The 21,188-nt window shown below is 44.1% G+C and overlaps 1 protein-coding gene across 2 annotated transcripts in view; it reads left to right on the plus strand.

Moving 5' to 3' along the window:
- The window catches only part of MEIS1 (Meis homeobox 1), a 134,229-nt gene that overhangs the window by 13,863 nt on the left and 99,178 nt on the right, over positions 1-21,188 (plus strand). For both annotated transcript variants that reach the window (XM_068153076.1, XM_068153075.1), the window contains exon 7: positions 15,470-15,581. In XM_068153076.1, the coding sequence (XP_068009177.1) occupies positions 15,470-15,581 (112 nt within the window). The remainder of the gene's footprint in view (positions 1-15,469; positions 15,582-21,188) is intronic.

Here is a 21,188-nt window from a genome sequence, read left to right on the forward strand (position 1 = left end):
TCCCTTTCAATGTCAAATCTGACAGAGCTATGTTCACACTCCAGGTAACCCTGAAACTTGCCCTAACCATTTGCAAGCGTATTCCAAGGTGTTCCCATAAGCAGGAGCTCGCAGCGTCTTTGCATTGGGGATTGCAGAATTGTTATTTCGGGGCAACTTGGAGATTTGCAAGGAAGTTGTGGGTGGGGAAAAAGAGTTTTACCTGGAATTTAGACTTTATGGCTGAGGGTTTGAGTCTTCCCTAGCTGCTTGTGCGCAGGTACGTGGGCACTGCACGCAGAAGGGTTGTTGCAGCCCAGAGCAGGCGATTTCAGCCCTTCCAAAAGTCAGCTTCTATCACGCTCCATCAAAAGGAGTAAGAGTAGTTGGTGCTGATAAATACTACTTTAAAAACCAGCCACAATCTGGCACAGCTTCTTTAGATTAGAGGATCTTTGGGTTTGTTTTGTTTTGTGTTTCTGCGTTTGGGGCTTTTCAGTCACATGAGTGTGCACAGTGAGGAGCTATCTTGTGTAATCTAAACAAATACAAGAAAATTAAGAGGAGCGTTGTTTCTGGTCGGGAAGGTTTCTGGAATTATTTCCTTGGTGTGTGTTGGGAGGGGAGAAGGAGAGACCAGGGTGTACTGCAGTTTCACCAACTCACATCCTTAGAGTGTTACTTTGGATGTTCAGAGAAGGCAAATTTGGAAATTAATGCTCACGTTTGTTCGGTTGTTTTTTTTCCTTGCATTGGCAGCAATATTTAAAGAGTGCATTAACAGAGCATACATTTTGTGTTTTGCCTTGTTTGAGTGTATTTCTGTCCCTGATTAATGGCTCTGTATCCCCCCCACCGCTGGTATTCCGCAACGTGACTTAAAGACAACTTGCTGGCGGTTGGTTCAGGTCTTCTTTGGTGCTTTAAGTGGGGTTGTCTTTTCCCTTTTACTACCTTCAACGGGGCGGGGGGATAGATATAACCCAGTCTCCAAGCATAGGTGAGAGCAGTATCTCTTCAGGCTGATGTCCTCAGGATCCTTTTTTAGATTTGGTTTTGACCCCTGGAGATCATCAGCCCTATTTGCGGTGGCTTCTCTTAGTGAGGGATGCTGATGGCACAGGGGATCCCCATCACTTTCACAGGCTAGACTGTTTGAATTGCTTTGCTGGTGGTTGCTGTTGTGGCTTCATTTATTCCTTTTCAGGTGTATATATCCAAGAGTTGAGAGATTTCAGGTTCATGTGGGTCATTGCATGTACAAAGTCAGTAGGGCAAGTGGTGAGTGGTTTCTAGGGGTTACTGGATTTTGGAAGAGAGGATTTGAGATTCATCAGTAGATATTTGGGCAAATGTTGAGAATGTAAGTGTTGGTGAGGTGAATTAAAAACAAACCTGAGTGTGTCCCAGGTGTGAAGAGACTGCAATTAAAAAAAAAAAGATAGATAGATATTTAAAGACAACGATACCGAGCCTGCCATTTCCTTGCTAATTTGCAGAGCATAGGGAAGGAAAGATGGAAAGGACTGCATTTGTGCCCAAAATTTGGCTGTTCTCTTGCTGGTGGTGGGACAGGCCACTGAAAATCATGGTGGCTTCTTGTTTTGCAAGTGGCTTCTTGTTTTGTAAACATCTTCAAATCCAGGCGAGGTACCCTGTGGAAGAAACATTATTTTATGCTCTTCCCTCTTCCGCCCGTGTCCTGTCCCGTCCCCCCCCCCCCCCCCCCCATCCCATCAGAAGTGATACGTTAGTCATCCATGAGTTTTGGTGATCAATAAAGGGATAACTGTGAATGGCAGTAGCCCAAAACATGCGGGGAGTGAGATGGGTTGAGCTAATGGTTCCTGCCTGGCCTCAAAACTCGATGAATCTCTGGGTTTGTCCACATAAGGACGCTCAGGAGAGGTAAGACAAATTGATTGGGTGTAAAATTAAAGTGCATTAGTTAAAGTGCATTGCACTATTGTGTGGATGCTCTCATTCAGAAGTAAAGTGGCCTTAGTTCACTTTAGCCTAATCCCCTTTGGAGTAGGCCACTTTTCTTTTGAATGAGAACATCCACATTAACTTTTAGTTAATTCGTCTTTCCCCAGCGTCCTGGCGGCCTTGTGCCCGCCGCTCTGGAGAGGTCCTGCCGGCTGGGTGCTGGCTCCCCGCGAGCTTTAGGTAAGCTTTTCATTAGGCACATTCATCTCCGTAGCAGCACTTCACTGCTGCTCTTCCTCATTGCCCTGATCAGGGCTCTGCATCCTCCTCTTGCCCTCGCTCCTGCAGCTCAAGAACAATACTTCTCTTAGCCCTGCGTGGGGCAAAAAACATTGGAACGTTTTACCATGCCAGGCATGGAGAAAGGCTCAGTTGGGCTGTGAGGCAGGGGAAGAGCTGTCTGCACCCTATCTAGGGTGGGGCTTGTAGTTTGGGGGTTGTATTTCCTAGGTGAATATGGCATTCAATCCTTCTTCTTAGGAGCATTTTATTTTGTGTTGGTGGTTTACTGTCCTGACACACTCCCTGCACAGATAGATTTTTCCACGTCCACTGATAACCAAGTTTTTAAAGGCAGTGAGGAAATCTAGATAAGTTCTCTTCAGCTGATAATTTCCAGCCATGAAACAAAGGGTTGAGAACGGACTCGTAGGAGAACTCATTTCCCTGGTGGGAAAAAAAAAAATACTGGCCAGATAGATTTGGATGCTGTTTTATCTTCTGGTTTGAAGTTCACTGAGCTTGGGTTTTTCTTAGGGGTATTTTCAGGTGTCTTCTAGAGCTTATAAGTAACCTATTTATTTACTTTTTACTGGCTAAGCCATGTGTGCAAATCCTGCGCCGTCTCACACTCCTGCCATCGCCCGTTCCATTCATCATAAAACTTGCAAGGCTTCTTGCATTAGTAAGCAATTTGCTATTGGAGCCTTTCCTAGAAATACAGAATTCTATTTCACCAAAGTATTGTCTTTCCTCTTCAGTCAGGGCCGAGGTGAGCTATTTTTTCTTTTAAAGGACTCTCCAGGCATGTATATGATATTCCCACTTGGCCAGATGATCTCTCCAGGACTGCATTACTTACTCCTCCATTCTGAAGGGCCATCACAGTAAATTAAAATTCTCTTATTAGTGTCAGCAGGCTTTTTGAACTTGGCCAGATAATTTTGGTTGCAGTTTGGCTTTTCCTTTTATTAGTATTTATTTATTTTAATACAAAGCAAATACGCATCCAGACCCTCCCTGCTGAAATAAACAGGCTAACACTGAGAGGGGTAATTCTTCATTTGCTTAAGAGAACTGCCTGTTTTAACTTCAGAAATCCTGAGTAAGAGTACAGCAACAGATGATGCCATCACAGGCAGTATACTGTATTCAAACAGCTGTACCAAATGAAAAGCTGTGGTATTAATCCTGCCATTCACAGTTTATTTAAGTTTTTCAAGCTTCTCTCGTATGGGCATGGCATCAATGCTTAATTATGCCTCCATTAGCATTACTGGGCCCTTAATACAGAAAATTATTGTATTTAAAATTTGGAAAGCTGCATCAATGTAATCTAAGGTTCTCACAGCTGGCACACTTTCAATGGAGGAAAGCTTTGCCTTGCAATTTTCTCTTCATTGGTGTGGTCTTTAGGTTTTGGTTCGATTTGGTTGTTACCGAGAAGGTCAGGTTGTTGCTGGCATTTTTAACATTGGCTTTAAATAGCTCCATTTAAGGCTGTGTATCTCTTGGGAGAAGAGGGGAAAAGCAGATGAGAAACTCAGTGGCTTTGTCTGCCCTGTTTGCTGGAGTGCAGGGCTATGGCCATCTGTGTCAAGCAGAAATGGTAGAAATGAATGTCTGAAGTCTGGCACACAAGGTGGTTTGTGTCATCAGCATTCTACCCTGCGCTTCACTGGGGTGAGCTTTGTCAGCGCAAGCTCTGCTTTATCCATAGACTTGAAAGTTTTGACCCTTCATTTGGCTGTCCACATCCTACCCATCATGTTGGGGTGGGACGTTCAGAGATGGCTCTAGCCTTGGGTTATATTTCTCCTGCTTGGTGATGCTTGACAGCCACCTGAGGTGTGTGCTTTTGCATGCAGAGTGACTGCTTGAAGAAACTTGGCTAAGCGTTAACTGTGACCAGCCCCTGGCCAGAAACCCTCCTGGAAGGACACAGATACTGTAGATTCAGTAGGTGGCACTTTGATTTTACCCTAGAGTCGCTGCTCCTTGGGGTGCAGGCACAAGGATGCACTATGCCATGGTGGCCTTGGCCTCCACTCGCCCTTGCACCAAGAAGGTACCTTGCGTCGGCAGGATTGGATGGATGTTTTTAGGAGAGGAGTGTCTCTGTGTCTTGTAATGAAGACAGCTTGCCTACTGTTGTGCAAGCATTATGGAGGAATAGCTCTGCTGCATCCCAGACATGGCTCTGTTTCAATGATGGGTACCGATGTGTCATTAGGAGGTTGTCTGAAGTCATGACTTGGCTTTCTCCTTGTTCACATGGGCTTTTACATTTGGGCAGTTCTTGGCAGTTCTTGGGCACCAACAGGGTCTCCGCAGCTGAATGATGCTGCTGGGGTATCACAGCGGAAGGAGGGTGACTGTCATGAAGACGGGAGCCTTTCAGGCATGCAGATGAATTGGTTCCCAGTGATTCCCACTCTTTGCAGGAATGCTTGGGAAGAGGTGCAGGGTCTTTGCACAGCTGCTCAGAAAGAGGTGCCTGGAGCACAGCACCCATGTAGCTAGAGGCAGTGTGGCTACCACGCTCAAACCATTTCCTCCTTTTCACCTCTCTGCCCAGCAGATTTTGCAGCTGTGTTACCCCAGAAGGCTCCTGCCTCTCCTCCCTGTTGTGCAAACCAGTTTTATTAGCGTGGCTTCCACTTAAGTAGGGGAGCATCATCCTGCTTTTCCCACGTCCATGAGGCCCATAGCAGTGCTTTGTGTCAGGGCTTTGTAGAAAAAGTACGACATGTACAAATGCATCCTGTTGCATTGGTATAACCCTTGTGAGGGATTTATTTCTAATTATTATTTCTCCTTAAAGCCAAAGAGAGGGTATGCACACAGCCAGTATGGGCAGGGAGGATTCATTTTGTTCTTAAATGCATGCTTTTGTGTCAAAATGGGGCTTGGTCCCTGGTTTTGACTGAGTGTTTGAGAGATCCTTTGGGAGAGAACTCATAGAGCCATGCTGGCAGGACAGGGATGGGGAATCCCACTCTGCTGGTAACATGAGGCAGGAGTGAGGAGATACCTGTTGCTGAGGGTTTGAGGCTAGACAATTAGTAGCTGGTGAGCTGAGATTTTTTTTACTCCTTCTCCCTTCTCATCAGGTAGGGCTGATGCCTTAATTTATGGGTAACATAGTAATAGCAAGGTAGAACAGCTATATAAGAAGTGATATGGAGGAAAAGATTAATTCTTTCACTCTGTGGATAGCTTAAGGAAAGTAGTGTAAAGAAAGCAAAACATCTCTGTTTGGTGTCGTGGAGAACCACTGAGTTGAAAAGCTGACAGTGAAGTTTGCTTTTGGTGGCTGTGTGCTTTGGTTTTGGCCCTGTCTGCTACCTTTTGCATAACTGCCACTTTTAAAACATGTTTGGGGGGGGGGGGGGGGAATAAACACTGTATGGAGTAAGTAGCAGTGCTGCCAGTAACTTCTGCAGTGCAGTGGGGTTGACTGGAAACATTTATGGGGTGGTGGCTGTTCTGCCTGTCCCAAGGCATGGGTCTATGTGAGGCCATGCCATGATCCCTACACTGCTACAAGCACCACTGGGTACTCCAAAACCTCTCTGGGAGGCCACACAGACCTCTCAGCCCAACTTTTTTGGGTGACTCTGGCAGCCAGCCGTGCTTCCAAGCCATCCCTCAATGAGCGGGTGGAGACGTCGGGGAGCCACGGCTGCCTCAGCATGGTGAGCCACCCCCGAAGCTCACCGATTTCTGGCTTCCACCGCCTGGGCTTGGCGTGTTTTGTGGCCACCAACTTGCTGGCATATGACTCGCAGAGCCGGAGCGCTTGGCCGCTTCTGCCTCGCTGCAGATTTGGCCTGTTGTGAAATGGTAGAAAGTGGAGGAGCCGAAGGGTTTGGCCATGAGCGTTGGAAAATGTGAATCACAGGGATTCCAGTTTTAAGCCTTCTGGAGATAACGGGCAGCACGTACCGGGAGTGCGTGACTTGCAGAGAGCCTTAAAAAACAAGGCGGCGCCCTGGAGATTAAGCAAACGTTTTATAATCAGGAACAGGTTTTATACCCAGCACAGCCTTAGCAGGTACCACATCCATTCAGGCACAGAGGTGTAGCCGGAGCGAAGCTCGTTAGGCTGCAATTTAATCTGAGGGTTGAACAGCACCGCGGGGTGAGCAGCAGGCCCTTGAAGACCGCTAACAAACAGTGTGCCCAACTTGGCTGCTGTCAGCTAAAGAGACCTGATTGTTGTCAGTTAGCTAAAAAGAGTGGCTGGAGAGCTGTGACGTAGGCTGGGTGGTTTAGCTTGTGATGGAGTGGAGGTGAAGCCTGGCTCTTGCGGAGTGAGGGCTGTCTTTGCACCTTATCCTCTCCAACAAGCTCTGGCTGGCTTGATGAGATGCTGGAAGTCAGAGCATTGAAGTGCACGTTAAAAGAATTTCCACCAGGTGCCCCGATGGGTTAATTTTTTTCCCTTCCTCAAGGATACCACCCCCAAAATATCTGTGAGGCAAAGGCTTTGAGATGTGGCTTTTACTGTAAGTAAACCTTCTCTGGCTGAGCCCAGATGTTCAGTGTGTCTCTGAAACACCGACTCCAGATGAGGCTGCCTGCTGGGCCCCCTGGCAGGGGAGAAGGGAGAGGAGTGGGAGAGGTTGAGGGTTCCTTCTTGCTTTAAATCTGCCCAGGCAGGTCAGGTTCGGGACCTCAGCCAGCCATCTGACAGCCTGTGCTGTCTCAGTCAGACCTGGGCATCTGGCAGATCCCCTTCTAAATGACTTTTAACACGTAAATGCAATAAAAGCAAGGGATAGCAGACGCTCGTTTTCTGGCTAAGTGGCGAGGCATTTTTCCTGTTTACACCTTTGGAGGAATCATTACATGAAATATTGAACAGGAAACACTTATTTGTCTCTGAAGGCCTTTTTCCTGGTCTAGAAAAACACAGAAAATGCTCTAGTCCTATTAAATTCAGTAGTAGCCGAGGAGGACTTAACGCACCTCGAATCCTTGCACATCAGCGTTCATGAGGTAGCGATGTCATTTGGGGGCTCCAACTTTCTGCACATTTCTGCATGATATTAGCCTTAAAAAAAAAAAAAAAAAGAAAAAGGAAAAAAAAGAAGGGGGGAAAAAAAAATCTACAGGGAGCAGTGACTTTATCTACCCTGACCGCGAAGCTGTGTTTCCTTGTGTGGGGAAAGGGATGGGGATTAACGCTATCTAGCGATAGGGCTCTTATCAAAGGGAGGAGACAGGTTTACAATGTGGGGTTGCTCTAAATAGAAAGTACTAGTCAATGTTTGTTGTGTGGGAGACAAAAGCCCTGCATCACCATCAGCTGGCTCAGTTAACCTGGCTGGGCAGCCAGTGTTTACTGTTGAGCTGAGATTGAAAAAAAAAACCACACCAGGAGGAATGGAGTAAGATCAAGCAAATGTAATGCACACTGTGGTTGCTGCAGCTCAGGCTTCATGGGTTGCTATCCCAGCTACTAAGTGCAGCAACTAGCAGAGCAAAAGAAGAGAAAAAAAAAAAAAAAAGGGAAAACCTGAAGGGTCTAAATGCCCAAAATAAGTTTGTTGTTGCCAGAGATGGTTTTTGTTGAGTGGCTTTGCTTTGGAGGCTTCTCTCAGAAAGAAAAGCTGTCTACTTACATTGTCGCCCTCCCCCAGAGGGACTTTGGAGATGGTTCCCTAAGCACAGTGGGTTTAATTTCAGCATGTGCAGAAGGGGGTGGGACTGTGTTTCAAGCCCAAGCTTGAGGGGTCTGTGTGTAGCTATGAACATTCCCCCCAACCCCCATATGCACACAAACACAAGTGTTTTTTTTTTCCAAAAGGCTTGCCCCTGTAGAACTGACAGGGCTTTGGTGCCTCCTGAAAGAGAAGAGCTGTGGTTTTTCCCCTTCCTTTTGGTCTTTATGTCCCACCCAGTCTGATGATCTCCATTTCATTCTCCTTTATTTTTTTTTTTGTGGTTTGTGCTCACTGCTTCTAATTATTCTTTTTCCTTTGGAAAGCGCTATCACCCTGTCCTTTTGCGCTCGTGTTTTCTTTTCCAGACAGCCTGTTCAGGACTCTCGGGCCTTTTCCTCTCCTCTCCCTGCCATATCCTCTTCTCCTCCATGCTCTGAGGGTATGAAGAAATGGCCTCCACCAGGGGAGGTTTAGATTGGATATTAGAAGAAACTTCTTGCCTGAATGGGTTTTTGAACCCTGGAACAAGCTCCTCAGGGAGGTGGTTGAATCCCCGTCCATGGAGGTGTTTAAATGAGGCAGAACTGTGGTGCTGAGAAACATGGTTTAGCCCCAGCCTTGGTAAAGTTAGATAACAGTTGGACTCGATGATCTTAAGGGTCTTTTCCAACCAAAACAATTTTATGATTCTGTGGTATGGAGGCCATAGAAAACTCTGTAGTGGTAGGGATACCTACATGAGTATGCAGCTGCTGTCATAACTGCCTGAAGGTGTTGGCTCCTTCTCTGGACCTTAGTAGGTTCCACAGTGACTTGTGGTAGCAGGGCTAATTGAAAAAGCTCACACTGTGTGGTGGATGTTGGTTGGATGATCTTTGCACAGTGCAGTGCTACTTGTGCCTCTGGTGCCTTCAGGTGAAATCCTGGTCTCGTGAAAGTCAGTGACAAAAATCCTGTTTATTCCCAGTTTTCTGTCCTCTCTGGTATTGGCTTTCATAGCTGCTCTCATTTCCTTGTATCTGTTGTCTCGAAACCAGCCTGTGTTGCATGTATCAAGACAGCTTGTATCTTCTTTCTCCTGTGTGGCTGCAAAGAGTCAGAGAAGAGTCTTACCCTCGTTTGAAAGAAGGGGAAACTAAAGATAGAAAGCTGACGACTTTTCTGGGGCTAGGGAGGGAATCCAGGTCAGAGCTGAGACTTCCACGCAGAATTTCTTCTGCTTTTATCGTTTGTCGGGGCTCTGCCGCCGCTAACGCTGCAAAGGTTTCCATCTGTGCACGAGTTGCCCTTGTTGCAGGAGGAGTTATCGCCTGTCTGTCGTTTCAACAACCTTATTTCTGGAGCCTTAGAGAACCTCTTTTCCATTCCAACCTGATGTTTGTGCCGTTGCTGTTGTTCTACTAAAAATAATTCTCCTCTGACTCAAAGTTACATGAAGCAGATTATGGAAGAATTGCTGGTGTTAACAAGCATCTTTTCTGCAGCATTTTAAGGTTCCTGCAGGTATTATTTATTCCTAGCCCCTGTGGGTTTTGTTGTGTTGCACGTGATGTCCCCACTTGGCTTTGGTGGGCTGGGGGGTGGGAGTTACTGCTGGATACTAGAAGTTAGCGAGCCTCACAGGGCGATAATTCGGATGGCAAAGCCATGAGTGGGTCCTCTCAGAAAATGGATTTCATGGTCCTCAAAAGTCTGTGCTTGATGGAGATTGGCATAAACAATGTATGTGTGTGGACTCTGGGAAATACCTGGCATTATATTTTTAGTATTATCTAAAGATATTCTTAGTCTTTCCTAGCAATGTGCATTTGTCAAGGTTTTATTTCCAAGAGGGAATTCAAAAACTTTTATGCTGGATGGGAACCAGGCTACTTGAGGATTCTTACTAGCCATGCCCTCCAGAAGTAAAGTGGATTGTGAACACCAGGTTCCTCTATCATGTAGCTCTAGCTTCAGCAGTGGTACTATGGATGATACGCTTAAGGTATCGAGCAGTGGTATTGCATGTTTTGCCCAAGTGAGGCTGGGGACATCAGTGAAGCTAGCAGCCAGGATTAACTATGCAAACAGCAAAGCCTTGCTAAATAGACTGGTTAAGTTTGTAGGAGGTGGATGCGATGACTTTATGAAGCAACCCCTTTTTCACTTCAAGTTCTAGCCTGTAGAGAGTACAAGTATTTCCTAATGTGGTGGCTCCCAACCCTCAAGGGGAGAGGGGGGAGGTTTATAAAAAGTAGGAGTTAAGAAAAATCTGAGGAACGTTCTGAACATAATACTTTTTTTCCTAATGAATAAGCATTTAATTTAGGAAAAGAAAATAAGATAAAACTTCAGAAGGAGAACAGTAAGGCCAAAATTACATTGACAAATTGCTGGCAGCAGCTCAGTCCCTCCAGGGTGAGGGGATGAGTGATTATATACCTGCAGCCAGTGCTTTGGTAGCCTGGAGGAGAGGAGGTTCATCCAACAGGTAAAGAAATTAGCTATTCCCTGTCTCCAGTTGTTCCACAAACACAAATGAGCCCACAAGAGGGCTGTGCTCACAAAACTTTTGAGAAGAGATATATCAAAAGATGCTGAGTACAGTTTTTATCACCTATAATAGAAAATGATTTCTTTTATTTATGTACTTATGCTCAAGCCTTTTATTCCTTGGCCAGCACTACTTTTTTTTTCTTTTTCCCTTACACATGGTGCTCAAAACCAAAATTCCATTTTATTCTTTAAGCAGAAGGCAATGGTTTTCCCCACTGTGCATTAGTGTTAACTTGACTTAGAGCCCAGCTATTGTTGGATTGCAGTCATAAGTGTAGGTAATGCTATTTATATTGACTCTCCAATTTAGCCATTAACCAAATAATTTTGTCTGTGGGTTGTTTTTTGTTGTTGCCTTGGTTTGTTTATTAAGGCTTTGAGATTCACCGTGACCCAAGTCAGTAAGTGCTTCGGAGGCCTCACCAAATGTGGTCCTCCCTTTGATGCACTGGTACCTGCTGAGGCTTGTGCTTTTCAGCTCAGTGCATCCCCCAAGTGAATGAAGCACCTGGTTAATGGTCATGGGAGGTGATTGGTGCTTCTGCAATCCTTTAAATACACAAACATTTTTGTGGCTTCCTTTCATTCTTCTTCTTCTTTTTCTTTTAACCCCTTTTTGTATCCGAGTACTCAACAAGCTTCAGAACCAAAACAAAAGCCAGGAAATGCATTTCAAATGCCATGGGATAAGAGAAAACATCTCTTGTAGAAGAAGGTCTTTTGCCCTTAAAGTGGTGCAGCATTAGGGCACCTGAATCCCCTTTTAAGTCAACCATACAGCCGGGACTCCAATCAGTCGCTAGCCAGACTACGCTTTTGGCTCTGGAAACTCTCCACAAAGAAGAAAGGCAGAGGTGCAAAACCATCTTAAATTATGGGAATTTACAGCCTAGCCTTGAAATCCCAAAATGATTTTTTTGCTTGCCACTTCTTGGTTTTGCTGGCCTCTTCTTGTTTGGTTGGTTGGGTTTTCTTAATCCCGCGTTCTCGAGTTTGCAAAGGTTCAGTCTGAAAGTTTCAGTTGCACGATGGGCAGGGGTGAGCTTGGAAGACAAAGATAAAAGCTACTGAAAAAAGGATTATCTGCAAGTTCTAGTCCATACCACAGTGTCCCTTCTCAGCTAAATGGTGACTAATGTATAAGCCCAAATCATAATGGGCCATTATCCTTACACACTCTTGTCACAACCACGTGGCTGAAACCCTCCTCTGGAATGAGCCAGCCTATGTAATGGAGTGATTAATTTATATTACTTTGCACTTCTCTAAAGTCTCCCTTTGGAAGAACTCAACATGTTTTACAGTTGCTAATTAATTTGATCCCCCAACAATATCCATGCTGTAGGAAAGTGCAGCCCTCCCTTCCCCTGCCCCCCCCCCCCCCCCCTTTTTTTTTTATAGTTTTTTTTCTTTATTATTGTTGTTGTCCCTTTCCCATCCTTGCCCCACCCCCACCCCCCCCGTGAGCAGAAACTGAGGCACAGAGGTCCTATGGCTCATCTCATATTATTCAGCACTGGGTGAGCTTGGGTCACAGGCTTTAGCCCAGGAGCCAGGTGTTTTTTTTCAAGGGGCATTGCTCATTTGCAGAAATGGGGGGAGCAAGTCGTCTTATTTCCCTCTCTGCTCCCAAGATCAGCAGGAAAGCAGAATTCCCCTGTAGAAGGTGATGTGGAATTCATTCCTGCCTATGGCAGCCTTTGGAAAGTGAACTAAAAAAATCACTATCGTGGCTAAGGAGCCCTGTCAAGTGATAAACCACAACTTCTTGGAGAAGAGAAATAAATGAGGCTCTTCTATTTCTGTGGAGAAATAGATTGTCATGACTACTGTCAGAGTTTACTCTGTAACTAGTGCTGGAAATACTTCTGCAAGAGAAGGAGGTGGTTCATGGTGTGAAAAATAATAATATTTGGCATATCCCTGTCAGAAACAATTGAATGTAAAATTACTCGGAGGATGGCGAGTTTGCAAGTTAGTGTAGAGATTTTGTTGTCTTAAGTTCTTTGGAAGATTAAAACAAAAAAAAAAAGAGGAAAAGGAGATGAGATTAATGTTGTACTTGGCCCTTTGCTTTTGTGGACGGGGGGGAAACTTAGCTGAAATAGTCAGGAGAGGAAAAATTACACTTGGGCTTGTGCTTTGGATCTGTCTTCTCTTGGTGGAGAGAGATGTTTTTGGAACCAGGGCTCTGAGTATTGTCTGTTTAAAAAATAATGCGGCTTTCAACGCGGTTATCTCTGAAGAATTTGCATACGAACTTTGATAGCTAATCTTTCATCATGTTTAATAAACTGACTAAAGATGTAATTCCTAGTCTCTTAAGACTTGAGATGCTTAGTTAAATACAAATACTTTTGAAATGCTAATAGATGGAGGCAGCCAGGAAAGGAAGGAGGAGGGGAAAAAAAAAAAGTTAGTGGTATCCTGAGCAGATTCGTTTTTAACAGGCCATAAAAATAATAGCTTAATAAAAGTGAGATTAGGTGGAAAATATTAACTCCTGCTCCTGAATGCAGCAATGTAAACATCTAGGATGCACAAAATTTTGATAAACTGAGGTGGAATCCAACATCTCTTGCATGAGTGCCTGTATAATGTGGTGATAGCTGTGAGAAAAGAGGAGCCCAGCATCTAAGACCCAACACAATGAAAATGCAATGAATTGGAATGCCTCACAGATCATAGCAGAATCAGACTTTCCAGCAAGGAAAATCTTTTCATGGTGAATTAAGTGGTGGAGGAAGAAAAATGGTGATGAAAAAAGGTAGGCACAGATCACAAACACTGGGCTCAGGGCTCGCTGCTGAAGATTTAAGAACCTTAGCTAAAGCTATGCAGAATAGAATGTGGAAAATTGAATTTACTAAACAATTAAGCATTGAATTAATCTACATCCCGCACAGTAGAAAAGTGGGGGAGGGAACCGAACAGAGCTGAATAAATCAGGGGAGCTCATTAAAAGATAGTGAATATATCAAGTCTGTTGTTGCATAAAGGAGGGCCGTTTCCTGCACAACACGGTATAATTCTTCAGTCCAGAGCCTCTTCTTTCCTGCCCCCCTCCCTTCCACACTCCCCTCGCCTTTGGAGTTGTATTCTTAATCAGATTAATAAACATTTCTGTGGAGGTTAGTGCAATGCTTTATATTTTACCTTGTTATCTGCAGCTTTTCTATTAATTACAAGTCAGCTCACTAGTCAACAATAGTAGTGAGGGACAACATAAATAGAATGAGAGTGCCCTGGAGATGTCACTCCTAGGATCTGATGCATCCTGGAACTCCCACGGGTTCCTGCAACCTCCCACATGCCTTGCTGGTCTTTTGTTCAATTACAGTTAATGCAATAGTTTGCCATTTTCTCCTTCTAATTATATTTTCAAGTGGGATTTGTAGCACATAGAAAAACATCCTTTTACATGTTGAGGCACCAGGGCTTTGTGCTTGGCATTGTCTGTCCCCTGGGTGCTGTACCATTCTTTCTGCAGAGCTCTGAATAAACAAGTCCCTCTTTTAAAGCTGCAGTTGTACAAACTGAAAATTTATGCATTAACTGTTTGCATTCTGAGCATGTGTTCCAGATTACCTCTTACAGCATTCTTTTGGTATGCCAGAGAATGAGTATTTAGTTAAAAAAAAAAAGGCATTTCTTTCAGAGTTCACACATCATTCTTTCAATCACAGGATCACCAGATCAATTAGCACTTTTTATTTTATTTTATTTATTTATTGTAAGGCATATGCATAATAATTGATTTAAAATATTCATGGGCCTTGCTTTCTTTAATTGTAATCCTGTATCACTTCTGTAACTGGGATTATAAAAAGATGGAAGAGAGATTTTGCTGGGAAAAGTTGAGATGTTTTTCTAATCTTCTTTATCTTCTGTCTCAAATTGGACTCCTTTATTTTTGTGTGTCTAATTTTCCTTCTCTGTATATGTGTGTGTTTAAAGTTTGTCTGGATCACCTTAAATTGCATTCAGCTCTACGTGAATACAGTATTAAATAGCTACCATTTAGCCTATAGGTAGATTTATTAGAAAAATGGCAATATCAGTCCACTTTCAATAGTAGTTCAGACTCTGCTCATACTGTGGTGTGGGTTTAGATCCAAGAGACTTAGGTGCGCAGGTTGTAAAACGCGAGGGGTTTCTTCTTGGCAATGATTTCCAGCGGGCAATATTGCTTGATGGTGAAGAAGAACCTATTCAATTATGCACAGAAGGCTATGCAAGATGACCAGCGTGTCTCTGTGATGTTTTTTTTAAAAGCTAGTACTAAAAGCTAATTAAAATCTTCTCTGGTGATAAAGGGAGACTTGGGAGGAGTGTTGCCACGATTGTTTTCCCTAAGAATTTAATTTACGGCCAATTTTTCCTATCTGAATGTTACTTTCAAATGCACCCAGTGATAAGAAGCAACATCTGTTTTCTGTTCAGTAGTACAAGGAGGCTCTGCATGGGGCTGAGTGTACACAGCCTATGTGAAGCCATTGTTATTCTCATCTCTTTTTTGTCCCCGTGCCTGGTCCATTTGCCGTATACCATCCGGCAAACAGCTGACACATCCTGGCTATTATGGACCCAAGCCTAATTGCCAGCAAAGTCTTTAAACTCTTCCATGTTGGCCTTGTAGGAGGACTGGGAGGCCCTATATAAATGGTGCAGCTCTCGACCACTGCTCTCATTTTGCCTGTGTGGACTTCGCAGGCTGTTCCGCCAGAGGGTTTGTGGAGGCTAAAAATACAGTTGGAGCCCAGTGCCAGCGATTCACTCTCTGGCTCTTCTTCTTCTCCCCATGCCTTGCACAGCAATGTTTCTGTTTCCTATGGTAATAAAGCTTGGGATTATTTAGATGGTAAACATATTCCATGTTGTTGTTTGGTTTTTTGTTGGGGAGTGGCAGTCTGACCCTCTGGAAAGGGGGAGTAATTTGGGGGATGGATTTGCCAGCTCTTTCCCGTGGGTTTGGGCATGGGTACCACTTCCCCAGGAGCACATGAACTGGGGCTCTTCTTCCCCTTCTCAGGTTCTAAGTTTTTAAATTAATTTTTTTTTGTTTGGCCCCATAGCCCTCCTGGAACAGAGACCACGATGATACGGCATCAACGCGTTCCGGGGGAACCCCCGGGCCCTCCAGCGGAGGACACACATCGCACAGTGGGGACAACAGCAGTGAACAAGGTAGGAATGGAGCCTTCACACTCTCTTGATGCAGTTGGGGCCTGGTTAACGCTCTTTGCAATATTGAAATATGCTCAAGTACTGGGCGGGGGGGGGGGGTTTGTTCTGAGAAAGGTCTCTCTTCCTTCTCTTCTTTTTGTTTTTTTTTCCTTTTTGACACTTTATTTTTTTTCCCCCTACCTCCTCCTAGTAAAAGGATTGGCATCTTTATTCCTTCTTCGACCCTGCCAGCAGGCACACATTAGAGCAACATATGTACCAAATTTGCAGCACGCTTAATAAAAATAAGCAATGAGAAGATTTATTTTATTTCTTTACTTCGCTCAGATGGGTTAAAAGATGAAATCTTCAAAAGCAAAATGTAATTAAGGTTGCAGAAATGCATGCTAATCTTTCAAAGACCCCATCACAACTCCCCTGCATACAAAGAAGAGATGTTAGCTGGCCCATTTCAGGAAGTCTTGAGCAATGCTTTTATTTTCCCTTTTTCTCTCTTCCCCCCCCCTCCCCCCCCCCACCGCCCCTTTTTTTAACTGAATTCCAGTTTACTTGAATGCAAAAATGTTTTGAGTGAGTGCCAAGCCAAACAGAGTAACTGATGTAGCAGGATGAGTATGAAACGAGCTTGGCGCAATGGCAGTGGGACATCCTACACGTAATTAGTGTCGTCTTCAGCAGCTCGGAAGTCTCAAAAGCTGAAATTTTGGGGGGCCGCTTAAATACTTCACGCTTTTTCTGAAGGGACCAACTGCAGTGGATTTAGTGTTAATTTAATGCAATTAAAATTTAAAAAGGATCCTTAATCTGAATATAAAAGGCAGCGCTTTATTGAAGTTGACTCTGAACTTGCAATAGGTATATACTTTAAAATCTGGGTTTATGATCATGTTTCATTCAAGTGCTGTTAGACAACAAAGGAATTGTGTTTCCAAAAAAAAAAAGAAAGAGGTTGAACAGTACTGATTAGCATTGCAAAGTCTGCATTTAACAAGATGAGTTTTTTAAAGTAAACCAGTATATTTTAATTCTTTTATACGTGTGGACCTAACGTAGACGGCGAGCAACATCTCTTGATAGAATTTTAAGTGTTTGAGACACTGTCGTTTAAAGGAAAGTTGCTGACTTCATCGCAACTATAGGCTAGTAAAAAATGGGGCCTGGAATAGTAAACTGTTGCAGAGCTGAGGCAGAAACTGGTAACCTTCTGACCTCTGACTTTTACTGGAAAATGATATGCAACATAAATTCAGGGGGCCTTTTTTCTTTCAAGTATGTATCTGTGTGTGTGTGTATATATATATATAGGAGTGGTGCTGTTCACAATGCTGGAGCTGAAGCGGTGTCAACATGTTCGTTAGAGCCCCTTGCTTTCAGAGCAAACTTGAAATCCAAAGTTTTTTCTAAGGGGGGTGGAAAAAGCTGCTGCATAAGTATGCTTTGAACTAGAAGATGGTGTTTGGAAGGGGTTTTGTGCTTGGATAGGGCTGGTCTTTTAGTAGACAGATGTGCGAGTGTTTATGTGTCCATGCGTGTGGACAAAACATCTGCAGGGAGGCTTTTGTCGCTGTGCTCCTAAACCTCTTGGGTCCTGTGGAAATTGAGCTACTCAGTTCCTGGTGTATTTTTAAAGATTTCCAGGCCTCCTTTTCTCCTAAATGTGGCATTTTATTAATCTGGAGTGCCAGTTGTATCTGTTGTTTTCTCATTGCTGTCTTGGTTGGCTGCTAGCAAGGTGCATTCTCCAACTTCAGGAAGGGTTTTCTAAAGTGACTTTCAAGCTTGAGTCCTATGAAATACCCACGTAAAGACTTACCAGGGATGCTTGAGCTGGTTCAGAAACTTCTACCCAGAGCCCAGAGTAAGGTTTATTGAGGCTGGAATTGCTGCCAGTACTTGATTGATGTGTTTTGTGAAGAAGTTTTTGGTGGTGCCCAGTGACCGGACAAGGGGCAATGGGCAGACGTTGAGGCATAGGAATTTTCACGTAAATATGAGGAAAAGATTTTTTCCACTGTGAGGGTGACAGAGGCCTGGAGCAGGGTGCCCAGGGAGGTTGTGGAGTCTCTCCCTCTGGAGAAACTCAAAACTCACCTGGATGCATTCCTGTGTAATCTGGTGTAGGTGATCCTGCTCTGGCAGGGCGATTGGATTGGGTGATCTTTCGAGGTCCCTTCCGGCCTCTGAGCTTCTGTGATTCTGTGAAGGCTTCATCACATGAAAAATCTAGGGCAGAAGGAGGAAAAAAAACAAAAGGTGGAAATTTGCTAACTGGAGCTCTCAGGTCAAGTTTGGGAAAGGGGTTTTGGAAAAAAGACCCTGTCCAGTAAGCCTCTGTTACAGAGACTCACCTTGAAGCACTTGCCCACCTATGGAAATGGTTGGGCTTCTTTGAGGAACAAAGATGAGGGAAGGGTAGCAGTGGTCTTGCTGAGCCTTGCTTTGCATCTTGTTTGCTCAAAGCCCTCTGAAGGTTGGGATTATTGGAGAATGTAATTTGTTTAAGCACACCCATAACTGCATATACACCTTGTATAAGGACAAAAGTGTATTTTTAGCCTTCCTGCATGGGGAGGAAGTAAAAAAAAACATAATTCTGAGTGACCAAAAGGGAAGAGAAAACAAAGTAGCCACTCCCCGACTGCGTTTATGTTCAAAATACAACGACTTGGAGGCTTTTCTTCTGTGGCTTGGTGTGAAGATTGGCAACAGTGTGGTCAGACTCATGTGTTCCCTTTTGCTGGATGCTTTTCTTGGCAGCAGAAGCAGCTGGCGTGGCATTGCCGCAACCAGGGGGTGTCACAGAGGGGTGGCAGCAAAAGGCTGGAGACCCTCACGTTCGTGCTTGCGAGCACAGGAGTTAACTTGAGATGCATGCGTGGCGTGACATATTCAGTATATTATGGGCTTCCCTATTTTTAGGAGTTTGTAAAAGTTCCTTTTGGTTCCATCTGTCAAGAGCACATTTGCCATTTAACAAAAAAAAAACCAACAACCAACCCCCAAATCTAATCACCAGAAATATAACCCTCTGAAACTGTCTATTTTTAGGTGGTTCCCACAACCTACTTCCTCTGTTGGGGGGTAGGTAAAATCCTCTTCTGAACCAGGTTTCCAACCTGGCAGAAGGTGTCACAAGGGCGTTGAGGAGTTGGAGTCGATGATTTTAAAGGTCTTTTCCAAGTGAAAAGAATCTCTGAGTGTGAGCTTTGTGCTTTCAGAGAGGCACGTGGGATCTAAAGCTTAAGCCCCTTTTAGCAAGAGTTTTCTCCCTTAAGTTCTTAACCTAGACTATGTGAAGGTCTGTTTTCCGGCTTCTTGGTAATTTTTCTTCTCTACCTCTTTCATGGCTGTTTTTCATCCTCACAAAATGCATTTTAAACCCATTTACGTCCCTGTGCACAGTGCATGCTGAAGAATTACCTGTGGAGACAGACGATGCTCTTTCGCTTTAACATTTTAAAGTAATTTTAGGGCATGTAAATTTATTTACCTAGTAAATAATAATGACTCCCAGCTGCTTCTATCTATTGGAGGAATCCACACTGAACTGCCAGGGAGCTGTTCTGGGGTCTTGTGCCGGCAGGAAATGTTATTGCATAGCACGTTGACACAACTTCTTATAAAGGCCCAGTGTTGTGTCATCAGAGGGGATAGCTATAGTCCAGGAATGCAGAATAATATTATGAAAAAGTTTCATGTGCTCTTTCCCCATTGCTCCAAACTTCTCCTGAAGGGCCTTTGGAGGGCTGTCTAGGAATGGTGCACAAAGACCTGAATTTGCATGGCAGGGAAACAATCTGCTAAATTCTATTTAAAAGAGAGATGCGAGTTCTTGGATTCAGATTTATCCTCTTGCATGCCTCTGACTTCAAGAGAATCCTGTTTGGGGTATTAATAGATTTATTTGGTTTGGTTTTCAAATCGTCAGGCCAGGAGGATGCTGAACAAAGCCCTGGCATAGTCACTTTTAATCCCAATTGAGGCTCTTGAATTCCCATGTTTAGCTCCCCTACACAGCTTGAAGGAAAAAGAAAAACAATCCTTCAGTATTTCCTATTTGTGCAGATTGTTTCTTTCCCCTTTATTTCCCCCACCCCTTTTTTTTATCTGGCAGGCAAGACTCAGTCTGGGTTCAACACATTTTTGTAACCTCCAAATAATTGTTGGCCTTTCAAGTTGAGAGTAGAAAGCAGTGATAATTTCTTTCATCAAAATCTATCAATGGCTGCAGTGGTTGGTTGGTTGTTTTGTTATTGTTTTGGGGGTTTATTTCATTTTGGTTTTGTTGTTTGCTTTGGGGTTTTTTCCCAGGCTTTTTGTAAGAGTTGGGGCAACCTATAGGCAAAAAGGCAATTGGGTTTATTATTGCTGGGAATCTCAAGGTGGTTATTTGGAGGTGGAGCAGGGGCAAGAAGGGCCACATTATGCTCCAGACGACTGAGCGAGGATTTATATACCAGCAACCCTTCTTTTCCCTCAGTTATTTATATATTTCTTTATGTATTTTAACATGGGAGAAGAAAAGTAATAAGAGTGGGGAGGCAAGGCATTTGAAGCGGTCAGATGGCCGGTGACTAATGGGATAGGTGGGCAAGAGCCTGCGGATTGGGTGTCTTAATGAGCATATTTCGCACCGAGTTTGGGCTGCAGTTCCCCTTCACCTTTGCCCTTTATTGACCGAACTGACACTTCATTTTTCACATACTTCCAATTACGGCTGAGCTTAAGTGTTGCCCTGCCTCCTTTCTTTCTTGCCTATGGATGGCTTGAAAGTGGCTGAGGCCACAGAAGATATTTTAATTTGAAAAACTACCATAGCGAGGCAGGTTTAGGGTATAACCTGAAACTGCTGTCACTTGGCTGTTTCTCTGATGAAAACAAAAGTTTTAATATTTCTTGTTTAGCACTTTTTTAAGCCCCCCTCCTTCTCCATGGTGAGGGGGGAAGATTGCTTTGGAGGTGAGGGGCGTTTTCCTTGGGGTAAATCCTTTTTGGCAGTAGGCTGAGGGGTGTTTTCCTTGGGGTAAATCCTTTTTGGCAGTAGGCTGAGGGGTGTTTTCCTTGGGGTGAGTCCTTTCTGGCAGTACAGGTGCTGTGTGTGGAAGTCACCCAAGTAAAAGAGGTGTCTGAAAGCCACCTAAGTAAAAAGCAGTGTTTCAATTGCTTCAGCAATGGCTCCTTGTTCCTTTTCAATGCAGTATCTTCTCAAGAGGCTTCTTGTGGTATGATGCCCTGCAATGTACTTTGTCTAACACTCTCCTTATGGAAAAGCAAAGTGTAATTGTGCTGGTCCTTCTCAAGCCTTAGACAGTGTGGATTTCTTGTTTTGATGATGTTTAATGCATGAGTATGGCCTGGTTGTAGTGCTTTGAGAACTGACTAAAGATGATGACGGGAGAGTCAAGTATGATAAAGGGATGGACAAATGAGGAAATAGCCTTAAGGTGTGCCAGGGAAGATTTAGATTGGATATTAGAAAAAATTTATGTACTAAAAGAGTGGTCAGGAATTGGAACAGGCTGCCCAGTTTGGTGGTGGAGTTGTCATCCCCGGAGGTGTTTAATACACATGTGGACACTGCACTTTGGGATGCAGTGTAGTGAGCAT

This window comes from Melanerpes formicivorus, unplaced genomic scaffold (genome assembly GCF_026170545.1).
Source record: "Melanerpes formicivorus ecotype bairdi unplaced genomic scaffold, bMelFor1.0.p_v2 SCAF_25, whole genome shotgun sequence".
Lineage (NCBI taxonomy): Eukaryota > Metazoa > Chordata > Aves > Piciformes > Picidae > Melanerpes > Melanerpes formicivorus.